The sequence below is a fragment of the Streptopelia decaocto genome, assembly GCF_964273445.1.
Source record: "Streptopelia decaocto genome assembly, chromosome: Z".
Lineage (NCBI taxonomy): Eukaryota > Metazoa > Chordata > Aves > Columbiformes > Columbidae > Streptopelia > Streptopelia decaocto.
The window spans coordinates 29,321,151-29,335,186 of record NC_138657.1 but is presented as its reverse complement, the minus strand read 5'-3'; the positions used below and the strand labels follow the sequence as shown (position 1 = coordinate 29,335,186).

The window sequence follows — 14,036 nt, the reverse complement described above, 5'->3', positions numbered from 1 at the left end:
GTTTTTTTGGAAAAATGGCCAGTGTCATTTTGTTCTGTGAAAAACAGACACTAAATGCTATGTTGTGTTTTGATGCCCTTGGATACTTTTATGCTTGTGTGTGTGGTTCAGCTGTTATGCTAGCAACTGCTAGCTGAGATGGACACTGTGGAAGTTTGTATTGTACATTATGAGGCATTTGGAAATGTTTAAAAATAACCTCTCATTCTGTTCCCTGCTGGGATATTTTTGTTGGCCATGTTAGAAGCTTGTCATTTGATTCATTGAGGGTGACTTGTGGTAGTCTCTTAAAACTCAGTGGGAACTCAATAAAAGGTCAAAGCTGGTATGGGTAGAGCCTTTACAAGACTTTGAGAGAAGAATTAATAGCCAAAATGGTGAAATGTCTTGTAAAAATCCAAACCAAGAGAAGCATTCATTTACGGATGGTTAACCACTGCAACAAGGAAGTGTGCATTCGATTACTGCGGCATGGCTCCAAGATCACAGCCAGAGGAGCTGGTAAATTTACATTTATTTTGCTCAAATCTTTTTTTTTTTTTTTTTTTTTTTTTTAGCTCCTCATAGTTCATTATGCTAGTGGTGGTCTCTTGTAAAAGAACTGTAGTGTGAATGACAATGTTACATCAAGTACAGCAGAGAATAAGGGTGAATTACTGACAGGAGCAGAGTTAAATGGGGAATGAATGAGATGAAACTTAAGTGACATTTGTTGCAATATCTTATGTAAATTGTGGATTTATTTATTAATTGATAACAAACAACTGACTGGAATTTTACCCTTGTAGTTCTGTTGAACTGAGGGGGAGAATTACTTTGAAACTGTGATAATTTCTGACAAAACTAAATAGTTCTTAAATTAGCAGATAGGTTGGTAGCCAGGTTTGAATATTAAATGAATATGGTAGTGGATAGAGTTTAACATTTTACTGTGACTGAGTGTGGTGGGTTGCCAGACCATAAGTTCATTGGTGTTTTTTTCTAGATGCTGGAGAATTTAATATACTGAATATTAGTACGGCGTGGTGGGGGTGGGGGTAAGGAAAGCAGTCTGATTTGTATCTCTTTTTTTGCTACACGTAAAAGGAGTGCGATCAAAGGAACAAAAGGTATTCAGTATTGCTTTGGATAGTAATCAAAATGAAGTGGTTTGTTTTGTTTTGTTTTGTTTTGTTTTCTCCTTGTTTTTATACCAAATCCCTTTGTCAAAGATTGATTGGCCTCTCTATCAATCTATTTGTTTCTGTTTCCTTAATGAAGTAAGACTTTTCAAAATTTGTTTCTCCATGCTTTCTATGGTACTGTTTACATTTTATATTTTTGCATATACAGGTTCACAATTTTCAGTTTCCATGCACCTGTGTAAAACTATGCCTTTGTATTGAATCTTCATTTCAGAAATGAATATTTACAGAAAAATTAACTGAGAATGTTCTGGCAAAGACCAGAATATTCTCACACTTTTAGCATCTGAAAATCAGAAAACAGTTAAGTGCAGCAGAGAAGGGAGGACCTGCTTCTTGCAGTGATTTGTCTGAGTAGCAACGGCTCCTGGATGGTTTTGCTTCATGAATTCACCACTCAGGGGAAACTGTAGTGTCTGTAAGAATGCACTTAACCCCCTTGATTCAAATATAGGTAGGAAAATTGAAAAAGCATTAGCATTTACATGTATTTTGTATTCTTACACATCAGAGGTTAAATGCTGGCGCCAAATAGATACAAGCGATCTGGCTAGCTTAATCTGACTGCAGTCTAGAAACAGATTTGTGCATTGGAGCTACATTGGTTCTTAAAAGCCTTGATTTTGCAGTATTGTTTATAAAATGCTATTTCTTTTAGTGCACATATGCATAAAGCCCATACATCAGCATATGAAACCCAAGGATTGGAGTTAGCTTGTGCAAAACCTGCGGCAGGAGGCATAACTCCTTGAAAGAGCCCTGTTAAAATTGCAGCTGCTTCAGAACAATGCTGACCCATGCTGGGAGGGCTCACCGAAGCTGAGCAGCAATGCTGAAATGTCCCACTTGTCCTTTTCTTGGGTGTTAAGCTTTCACATCAGTGCCCAGCTCTTTTCAGCCTTGCTCCCTTTGGGCTGGTGCTAGACCCTGAGGTGCTGCAGTCACTTCACCAGCACCTCCTCTCTCTGAGCTGCTGACAGATGTGTCTTGCCTTCTCATTCCTGCTTCCATGATTTGCAGTTCTCTCTCTCTGCTACTCCCTTCAGCTTTTTCACTGGGGTGGGCTCCTTCCAGGCCAAAGGGAGGTTGGAGACAGGCACCCCAGAAGGCCTGTTGTACTGCATGCTCTGTTTTGCTTCTCTCGCTGCTCTCTGGTGACCCTTTCCAGGCTGTGTAAAACAGAGCAACAGTGTCCCGTGGCTGCACTAGCTGTGATATTGGTTGGAGACAGTGGCACACGATGCAGCTAGGAGCCAAACTGTAACGCCGCAGAGTCACAGTGTTTCCAACTGATATGAGCTGGCAACTGTGACAGGGATTTGCTCCCTTCTACAAGTTCCCATAAGACTAAACCGAATGGGAACAGCCAGCAGGAAAGCCAGGTCACTGCCTAAAAAGGAGTTACTATAAACTGCCAGTGATTTGCTCTCCTTGCAAAGCTAGAACAGGTGCCTTCTATGGGCATGGGAAGTTGGTAAGATAGGGATCTATGGCCTCCTACTTCTGAGGGCTGGACATCTGGCCATGATGCAGATCCTGCTTTGATATAGAACCTGTGTAGTGGAATATTTGAGTTTAGTAATTCTAGATTCTGCTTTCCTTTCCTACATATTTGTGACATCCATGCACTTTCTTCATGTAAGAAAGTAATCTTCCCTCTAAAATGGCATTCTGTTTACATTACAAATCAGTTTTGTCTACAGTGAAAATAAGTGAGGGAATACACAGTATTTCTAGAGGAAGTGGTCAAAGGGATAGGAAGGAACTGTTCTAATTGCTGCCTGGCTGGCCTTACTTGTTTCCACATCTAAATGAAATACTGCCAGCACTGTTTCTGGACCATATCTAAGTTTTCAGTTCTTTGTTTATAATGAAGAAATCTTCACACTTGTTTCTTCCTCCACTATACAAAGCCTTTACAGATGTGTAACTGTGTTTGCATGTGTGGTAAGTACAGCTGTGTGCGATGTATCTGGCCACCAGATCATGTGTGAATTGAATTTTTTAATAAGCAGAGGATACATTTTTTGGGGGGGTGCTGTGTTACCAGCAACTGCAGCTTCTTAAGAATGATGGAGCTGGGGCTGCCCTTCATCCTGCTAATCCTCAGCTGCTGGTTTTGGCCCCTTAGAAGCAGTAGCAGCTGACAGCATTTATGTCAGACCTCCTGCACGTTCATGTTCTCAGCAGATGACTACTATAAACTCGTGTTTTATTCAGCTGTTCATGTTCCTGTCTGCTCCAGTAAGTTAGAGGTTTGGAGCGGTCCTGATGTTTGGTGGAAAGGAAGTGCTGAGTTTTGACTGGTGTGATGAATTCTCTCTGGCTCTGTAGAATTTGTCCAGTTACTAGAAAAGTGTAGCAAATTTTTGCTATAGGTATGTAATATAAGAAATGAAATTGAGCTTATTTACTTGATATTCCAGTACCACATGTTAAAAGATTCTGGTCTATGGAATGTAAATTGCCAGTAAAAATATACAATGAAGAATGGAAGGAAGAAGTTCTTCTCAAATGTGATTTAATACTCAATTTATAGTCTTTTAAATCTAAACACAATATAAATTTAAACTATTACTAAAGAAACAATAGACTTTTCAAAATCTAACCCCCAAAATGGTACAAAATTACAGCCTTATAAGGGTAATAGCAAAATAATTGTTATGCATGAATAGGAACAAAGGATTTACAGCAATGTTGTAGAGTAATTAAGGGATATTGGCTCTAGGCTTGCTTTAGCTTTTACATTCCCTTTTTTCATTGGAAGACTTTTAGGAGTTGTTGGTTTTGTTTGTTTGTTTGTTTGTTTTTTCTTTTCTTTTCACCTGGTTTTATTACTTCAGTTAACTGACTGTCTTGAAGGCTACTCAAAAAGTAAATAATCTGAAAAACTTGCTCCTTTCTTAAATTTGTGTCACTGGAATATTTGGTGCACTGGAGAATGATTTTGAATTTCTGTGCTTTAATGTGGTATTCTTATGCCTGAATAAACATTATAAGTGATATGTGCCATAATGATGTGAAACGTGTGTCTTTTGGCACTGTCAAAATCTGAGTAACCCAAAATGCTTATATGTATATTGCAACATGACTGGAACTTTGCTATGGGCTTACACTGACCATGGTTAGTAGCTAATTCTTTCCTCAATCCTTGCCTTGAGAAATGTGGTATTATAAGGAACATGAAGGAATGAAAACAACAGCTTTAGATATGCAATTTTTTAAAATATCAAATGAGCTTGCAACAGCATTAGTTAATGTCCATTCTAAATTTTCATTTTTTTGTATTAAACCATTATTTTTTTACACTTGTATTTGGCTGATGTAAAATGCAGTTACTTTGACTGAGTGTATTTTAAGAACACATAATCCAGTTGAAAATTCTTTTTATCTGCTCAAACTAGATAGTGGGCTATAACGTTGATCACAGTATCACAGTATCACGTTGATGTATTCTTTGGAACTGTGACACATTCCAATTTTAATACAACCCCTTCAGAAAACACTGATCTGAAAAGGTTCCTTGGCTGGGTTCAATCCACAGGATAATCACAAGTTATTTGAGAAAAATACAGTTCTAATGAAAGTTAATATGATCTTTTTTGTTTATGTTCACTATGGATGTTATGCATGCTGCAATTTACTCTGGGGAAGGAGAGAAGGCTCAAGAATCATAAATTGGGGTGACCTTTCTTTGCAGTAGCTGCAGCTGTCCTCTCTATGATGAGAAACATGATGAGGATATATTACTGACCTTGCATCTAAGCAGGTATACAGAGGCCTATGGCCAGGATTCACAAATTTGGGAGTTTAAAATTAGGTCCTTTAATCCATATTGAGGTGCCTATGTGGCTCAACTTATCTTTTCTCTATTAAGAAAAAGTGAAAAGCACATTTGAAAAATCAGATTTTAGTACTTATATTTCTAAAGATATTTGCTAATTCTTAATTTTGAGCTCCAGCATTTAAAAATTTTGGCTTTTACATTTTAAGATATCATCAGTTCACTCTCAAATGACTCAGAGTATGATTTGATGATCCAGCAATAGCTGCTATTGCACTATGCTTTGCAGAAAGATCCTCCCAAAGCTGTTCTCAGCTGTTAGTGTTGATACATGGTTGTGTCTAGTTTCAATCAGTTTGTATCCTCCTGTTGATGACTGTGGCAAGTACATTTGTTAATGTGAAGTCTGGTGTAGACAATATGTTCCAGCACAAAACATGTTCCCTGCTGAAATGTGATGGGTTTGTGAAATGGCTGTTACAGGAGAGGACAGAGTAGTTGAGACAAGGAATTAATAGCTGGGCAGTCACATTAAATTAATGAGGAGATATCTGCATTTTCTTTATTGAGGACAAGGTTTCATTTCAGCTATGCCAATCTGCTGGCTAGGTAAAAGGAGCACACCTGCTTCCTTTCCATCCCTGGTAGTGTGCTGTGCTTGTAAGAATATCTGACAAGGCAGTTCAGGAAGAAAAACTATCAGAGAGCTAACCCAGGAAGAAAAGTAGTTATTTTCCTAGTTTAGCTTTGCAATCTGGCTTGCTCAGGGATGAAATGAGAGGGAGCAAAAATGTTTTTTTTTGTTTGATTTAGCCAGAATGTAACCTCTACCTGGACGCATGGCCAGTGTATCTCCTAGAGAGTTGGAAAAGATAACCAATTACAGGGGCAGAGATCTATCTGGATCATTTTGAAGACTTAAAAGGGGAAGTTAATTTTAATAACAAATGTGCTCTACTGAAGCGAGGGAAGCTTCTTGAGGGTGGTGTTCTGTAATGAAGACGCTTTCTGCAGTGGATATAACATGATATATAAAAGCATGAACTAAGAAGGAAATCCAGAACGTTGTCTTGCCAGGTAAGGAGCAAGCTAGCTTGTTCAAAGAGTAATTTAATGTAAGTAGGTTTAAAGTGCTGGTTTTCTGCCATCTCTTGTATCTTTTAGATGTGTTTGTAATCTGTTGTAGATTTTGTGTTGCATTTATTGATATTTCATCCCAACTGGTATTAAGTTTAGTATAGTTTTAAAGTTACCAGATATTAACAAGGCATTGCTCGCCCAGTTTTGGGGAGGTCTATAAACTGGGGTGCCTTAGCAAATACCTTACTTACAAAATACCTTTTGATTGTGTGAAGGACATGCTAACAGAACTGCAGAGGTCCCATGGGGATTTTGTGACAACTGTCAGGCACTCTGGCATACAGCAGCAGCCCCATCTCACAAAACATTAATCTGCTTGTTTAATTTAATTTACAAGTTTCAACACGTTAACTTTGTATTGTCCCATTCCAATAGATGAGATGAGGGTTGAGTTAACTCTGAACATGACACGTGCCTTGACTCAACAGATGAGATCAGGTGTGAGTTAACTGTGGGTAATTCTGCATGGCAATGCGAAGTGAATGACAGACAATCACTCCGGGGGTCCAATTCAATTATGAATTTACTAAAAGCATGTGGTGGAATACAAATTACAGCAATTCGTGACTTTGCGAAAGTATGTTATAATATCACAAAACTTATCAATACATTGACAGCAAAAGCCCTTCTAGAAACAGTGGATTGGCAACAATTAGTAACTATAGTGCAAAACTTAACAAGACTTTAGCAGCAGAACTTAAAATGATATTACTTTTGTAGGTTCAAGAAAGAGAGAGAGAAGGAAAACTAAGATATCAGAGAAAAAGATGTCAACACTCCACAGGTACATTGGTCCCACAACTCTGGAGGTGGGGGACATGTTGAAGATTAACATTGCCACCAACTCATATAATGCCTGAGGTTGTTTTATAACTCAGTTCATTTACATGCGAGATGGGAGAGGGCGGTTTGTCTTCTTCCTCTGCTTGTTCTTCATGATAATTAGGAAGACTCTTCTGGGGTCTTCAAACTAGGGGAAACTAGTTCACAGTACTGACCAGAAGTGAGTTGTTTTGCCCGTCAGGTATAGCTGTTGGTTCGTGGTTTCTTTGAGTAGTTGGTGCTCCAACAGATGGTTCATCTCTATCATCTCAATTAGGCCATGAGGTCTTTCACAGCAACACTGTTAATTGCCCGTATCTTACAAGGTATCTGCTTCCATGGCCATAAAACCTTGGGAAAGAGAAGACGAGGTGTCATCTATCTTTTCCTCCCAAAGTAACAAAACCCAGATGTTTAAGGCATAGCATAGCCCTTTGTTCTGCTAAGGATGGGAGGAGCACTTCAAAGTTGTCATGTGTATTGGCTATTTTTTCTGCAAATACTGAGTATTTTGGGTTCTGGCTCATGTGCTCAGGGCCAGAGCACTGCTGAGTGACGTGATAGTGCACAAACCTGGTACCAGTTATGAAACAAAGATTTTTGTGGATGTGTCCTATGCTGAGCACAGTAGCCATGGTAGATAGAAAAAAAAAAAAAAAAAAAAAAAAAAAAAAAGGAATTTAAAATAGAAATTGGAAGACCTTGTCATTCAGGAATGCAAAATTTTTAACAGTGAGAAAGTCCAGAGTAAGGTAAGTATCATCAGCTTTGCTGAAGTGTAGTTACACCTATTGCTAGCTTACTGATCAGTAGCCAATGGCACAAGAATATTCTTTTGCTATCTAGTCAAATGGAAGAAAGGTAGATCTCAGAAACCAAGTTAATAATTTCAGTACAGTAAATGCTGTCTACCGTTTTTAGAACTAATAATGTAAAAAATCAGTGACACTTTCAGGAATAAAAGTGAAAAAGCATCTGATCTCAAAGTGAGATTCTTTGCAGTATTTTGCTTAGTTATAGTTGAGTTACTATTTGAAGTTGTACCTTAGAATTGTGATCCAAAATGTGTCTAAGTTGTATATCTTCCTATATTGTAGATGTCTTTATGACTGGGATTGTCGCTTTTCAGTTTTGTTCTACATCATATGTTTACAGACCAGTGATGCGTCTTTCTTATAGCATGGTTCAGGTCATGCTTCATTCTCCTCATCTCCAAATGACCATAATGGGCCTTTTGGTTAGTTTATTTTTTTTTCTGTGTCTACCATCCTTTAATAGCAAACTTTAATGGAACTTGCTGAGACCCCTTTACTTCACACTGAAAACCATTGTTTGTCTAGTGTAATTGGCACTGGAGGTATACTGCTTTTCTGACGACCTGCTTTTCTGTAAGAATACATTTTCTTATGTACCACGTTTTGGTTTTTTTGTTTGTTTTTTTTGTTGTTTTTGTTTTGTTTTTTTTAAGTCTCTGAACCTTAATCTTTACTACACTAAACTGGAATGAAACTTTGATGATATCAGTTTGCTATCTTTTACGGAGACCTTTCACTGAAATCAAAGAATTGGGCTAATTTGAATTATACACAGTACTTTGACATCAATTTCCTGAGTTACTTGTTGGATAAGTCATTACCTTGTTTTGGTTTTACCTATTATATCCTTATCTATATGTTGCATTTGGATTAGTCATTAGTAAACTATGGAAGGATGCTTAACATCACAAAATGAGAAGTGCTAAATTATACTTTGTGTGGTCTGTTGCTTTTGCACATAGATGGCATCTGCTGACAGTAATGAGTGTTGGATATGGGACAAATTTAAAACTGTTTACCCGTTGGTTTGTCCCAGCTCTGTGCTCAGGTCTTCTCCCTTCCACTCCTGCAACTGACGACCAGCAGCAGTCATTGCAATGTTGATGTAGCTGCAAAACATCTAGACTTTTTTCCTGACTTATTTCTGTGCTAGTGTTAGATTGGAGGAAGGGGAGTAAGTTTTGAGAGGAGAGAGCTTGTGAAGAGAGTGGGATCATAAGAAACAAGTATGCCAGTTAGCCTAGGAAAGACTCCTCTGTGAGGGAGAGATACAAATTTAAAGGAAAGGGAGAAGAGAAACTGTGAGTATGAAAAGTACTCACAGAAGAAAAAAGAGGCATAAGGAAAGAGAGCTTTTTAAAGAGGTGAGGCATTTTCATTCTGTTTCAACAATACCTAATCTTCATACTGTGCGTCAAACTTCCTCTCATTTTATCCTCTCTACTGTTAATGTGAATTTATAATGATAATGTATTGTCTCTTTTTAATGTCTAATGTATTGTCTCTTTTTAATGTCATGCTCTATTAAAAATTCCCAAGTTCAGTCACTTTCTCCTCATTTATCTCACAGAAATAAAGGTAGGTTGTTGTTGTTGTTGTTCTTCTACACCAAATGTCACCAATTCACATATGTTCTAGGGGTTCATTTATATCAGATGTCTGATTGTAAGTAGAAAATGGGCTGTTCTGTTTTCTGTTTTGCATTACACCATTATTAGTGATAGCTGCGTCAGACAAAGTAAATCAGATCTGGTGTGCTGCAGTGTTGTAAAAGACATTGCCCTCCTCTGGAGCTTTTCAAAAAGCTTTCCAGTTTTTGCTAATTGTGTATGGTCTGGTTTCAATATGCAAAATCATTTCAGAATCTTTGTTCCAACCTCTGTTAGATACTATTAAAAGGCTGTGTTTTACCACCAGGAAGGCAGAAATTTAGGATCACTATCTTCATTTATTTTTTCTTAGGTATCCATCTGCCAAAGGAAGATGAGATTTCAGTACCTGTGGCTTCAGGCTCTCCAGCTGAGGACACTGGGGACAATGTTGATCCTGCCGTTGAACAGGAAGAGAAGATGAAAGAGGAACCTTTAACCATCTCAGAACTGGTATACAATCCTAGTGCCAGCTTGCTGCCCACTCCTGTTGATGATGAAATTGACATGCTCTTTGATACCTGTCCAAGAGTAGAGAATGAGAAAGATGATACGGATTCATTTGAGGAACTGGAAGCAGATGAAAATGCATTTTTGATTGCAGAGGAGGAAGAACTGAAAGAAGCTCGGAGGGCACTTAGGTGGAGCTATGACTTTCTAATGGGAAACATAGAGGTGAATGCCTTTGTGAAGAGTTTCTCCAGACTTCTCCTTGTGGGCCTTGGACTGTTGTTGTTTGTGTTCCCTCTTCTCCTTGTTCTCTTGGAGTCAGACCTTCAAATCTCATTTCTCCATGAAATCCGTCAGACACCGGAGTTTCAGCAGTTTCATATTGAATATTACTGCCCCCTTAGGCAGTGGGTGGCTTGTAAAATAAACTTCATTTGTGACATGCTGGGCAGCTTTTAAGTTTTAAATAAATACAATACAACTAAGGGCTATATTCAAAATTTCAGTTAGTACCAGTTTTCCATAATGAACCTGGTGCCATCAGTCAATAGCTGTCTTCATATGCAGTTGATTACAGACTTGTCAGGTTCTTAAATTCTCCTTAAATACTTAAATCGCCCCTTTAGTTGCAGGCTTATAACAGTCATCTTTCAATAACCAAAAATAAGTTTTATTTTAATTGTGTTTCAGACTTCCTGCTCACGTGTTATATCATATAAGTCAGGGTCACGACAAGTTTCATTGTCCTTCATGTTGCGATCCATGACACTAAATCAAATGAAACTGAAAGAAGTTTTTTGAATATACTCCTTAGTGCAGCAATCTCTTCTAACCAATGCCTATACGAGCAACGTTTATGCTGGGTTTTTGGGTTTTGTTTGTCTTTCTGTTTGTTTGGGTTTTTTTTACATTTTTATGTGTTTAAAATATTTTGGTAAATTTTTAGCAAAATACAATTTCTGATGTTATTTAAATGTACAAATTGGTAAGAATAATGCTCAAGGGCATGTAGGGTATTTTTAGTGTTTTAGCAATGGTTTGTTTTTAAACTACTGACTGGGAAATGAGTTTAATATAGCTCTATACAGAGGGACTGTGATTTGGGAAATTATAGAAGGTTCACTCAAGTTCAGTAGGGGCTGCTCAGTGGAGGTGAAAGGACACCAAGTATGGAGAAGAGTTTTTGAAAGGCACATTTGTAAAGCTTGGGGAAGTTAGCAGAATTTAAAGTAATGACACTTCCTCTTACCTGTCAGGTTGTCTTACACTTTATCAGTGCTGTAGAAAGTCTCTACAAGACAGTCCAAGTATGTTTTGGAAGAGAGCAAGTCTTCAGTATAAATGTAGATTATTGTGTATAATATGGAAGAAGATAATAGTGAGTAGCCAAAAAAAAAAAAAAAAAAAAACCCAAAAAACAAACAAACAAAAAAAAAAACAAAAAAAAAAAAAAAAAAGGAAAAGAAAAGAAAAAATAAAAAAGCCAAAAGCCTAGCCAAATCAGTAGGTGAGAGACCTACTTTTAGTACTGATAGAGAAGAAAAATGTATTCCTTTTTAAAAGCAAAGCATTAGGCTGTACAGCTGATGTAAAAATATTATACTGACTCACAGTTAAAGGCTTAAACACTTTGAGATGCATCTTCATCCTTGATGCCCATTATTACTAGTCTCTAAATCAACATATTTTCTGCACATACTAATATGCTTCCTTTCACATATAGCAGCATACTTACCTTCTTTCCCTGTTATTACGAGCCCAGTTACATGATCTAATGGTATTTTGTGTAACATGGATTTGTATATCTAAAGGTATTCCAATACAGCTTAGAGACTATACTTAAGTAAAATCCTGTCAATGCTGAGAAGATTTTAAGGTCCTCAAATGTAGTACAGAGATTGTATTTAAGAGGAGAAAGTTTTTATTCTTTCCCCTCCCCCCGATGTTAGTGCAGGCATATTCCATATTTAAACTAGGCAATTCTGATTTTGGCCTTAGAGTTTTTCTCTTGATTAGACATTTATGAATTGGAGATAAATTTTAGGCTGGTTTATTAGATGTGCATTTAACACATTGTAACTACATCTCTGATTCCTACTGAATAAGTTCCTTTAGTTTTGATTTCAGAGAATCAGGTTTGCTTGGTTTTCTCATGTAAGCCTTTACAAATGTCTAGTTTCAAAATGGCAATTTCCATAGAGGATTTCTCCTTCCTTTCTAATCTTCTCCAGTTTTTAAAAGACAAAACAGTTAGAGAGCTTAGGAGTTCTTTTTTTATAGTTGAAAACTTTTGGGTTGCTATTCATTTCCCAAAAACAAAGGCTAAATTAAACAACTACCTTTTTTATCTTCTCTTTGTCCTTGCCAATCTGTTCCCCAGAAGAATCATTATTGATTAGTTACTTGGGTGTGTATTTCTTCTTGTGCTACTTGCAGCTAAATGATCCTTTCCCATGAGGTGAAAATCATTCAGCCTAATAGAAATGGTGAGTGAACTAAAGTAGACATTTGGCCTTAACAGGAAATTATTCACTTGCATTGTGTCTAAACAAAGGTATCAGAAAAGGTGTTTCAAGTGGCGAAGCCTGTGAGAGCTGACATCCTGCTGGACTATGGAGACATGGTTCCATACAGGCTCCTGTGTAAGTCTGATCATTATTAAAAAAAAACATAAAAATCCTATGCTCTAAAATATAGTCTTGTCCCTGTAAATTACAGCACTCCAGGATTAGGAGTATTGTTATGCTTGGTTTAACTCCATCAGAAAATAGCTGAGTTGCCTGGGAACATAATCTCAGAGAATGTGCAGTGCAGTGAGGTTTCGTGTAGGGTTAAATGCGTGTGTGTGCACATCTGCCTGCCTTCACTGACCGTGTGCATACATTCAGACCTGGCCTTTTAAAATTCTTCCCTTCCTTCCTGATGTTCAGTGGTCTATCAAAGTAATTTAACTGAAAGTTAGGACAGTCCTATAATTTACAGGCCAGGACCATGTAATACACACAAAAAGTTATGGCTGGGGATATTCAGAGATAGTAGCAGTCTAGTAGATGATGGACACGGATTATGGAGCATCTATAGGTGCAGTATTGTGTATTTCTCTCTGTGCTTGGACTATATTGTAAAATGTTATGTACTTAAAATCTATTTTGTGGTTTGTCTAACATTTATAAACACAACTCTGGGAAGAATTAACAATGGTTTTATTTCATGGAGTCTAAGGGGAAAATATACCTGTAACTTGAGCCTTATCTTTGTACAGTGAATTTCACATTTCTATATGTCAACATCCTGATTGTTTTGTATGTTGATATGATGGCAGGAATCCCTAATAAAAATACACTGGAGATAAGCTTTCTGCAGTTATGACTGTTCTTATGATGAAAGATGTTTCACAAACAGTAGTTTTTGTTGAGGATTGGTACATAATATAGTACAGATTTCTTAGGGCTCTTACAATTATTTTTACATCCTTTTTTATTCATCATCTGGAGAAACACTAAGAAAGTGCTTTAAAGTAAGATGTTACTAACATGGCTTCAGATGCATCAATCAAGGGCCTAATGGTTTGCCAAGTTACTATGTAAGAGTTAGTCAGACTTTTGAATTTGACCCAAAATAATCTTACTACACACAAAATACAAATTGAGAGGTCTGTTTTTAAAGTTAGACCCTGGCTGTAGACTTATGGCTGCAACATTTTGATAGGCAGATCTGTCTAGAGTGTTATGCCAGTAAAGCTGTGCAGCTTCTGGATGGACCTTCCTTACATTAAGTTGGTTGGGAGCTCAGAAAGTGCAAAAGCATCTGGTGAGAAATGTACAGTCTGCAAGAGGCAATGGAACATCATTTTTGGGAACTAAGTCAGAGAAACCAAGGCTACTTCTTGAGCACATAAAACATTTAGTTGGAGACATGTCTGTACTGTATAGAAAGTGCCAAAATCTAAATGGACTCTCTGGCAATTAGAAGTGTAAGGGGCCAGGACTGTATAGTACAGGTAGACCTATTTATTCAGGTAAAATGATGAGTTTATAACACTGCCTTCAAAAGAGGTTGCATTCCTGCTTTAACATAAGAATAGAGTATATCCTCCTCAACATTGCTTGCATTCTAAGTACCTGACATGATTTATTAAAATAGTGTGTGTACTTTGGGTAGAAATTCAGAATTTGTCATAAATTCTTTCTGA

The 14,036-nt window shown here is 37.4% G+C and overlaps 1 protein-coding gene across 2 annotated transcripts in view; it reads left to right on the top strand.

The window, feature by feature from the left end:
• The window catches only part of FRMD3 (FERM domain containing 3), a 155,319-nt gene extending 142,129 nt beyond the window's left edge, over window positions 1–13,190 (top strand). For both annotated transcript variants that reach the window (XM_082074645.1, XM_082074644.1), the window contains exon 14: window positions 9,708–13,190. In XM_082074645.1, coding sequence (XP_081930771.1) covers window positions 9,708–10,303 — 596 coding nt within the window. In that variant the 3' untranslated portion in view covers window positions 10,304–13,190. The remainder of the gene's footprint in view (window positions 1–9,707) is intronic.
• The last annotated feature ends 846 nt before the right edge of the window (window positions 13,191–14,036 follow it).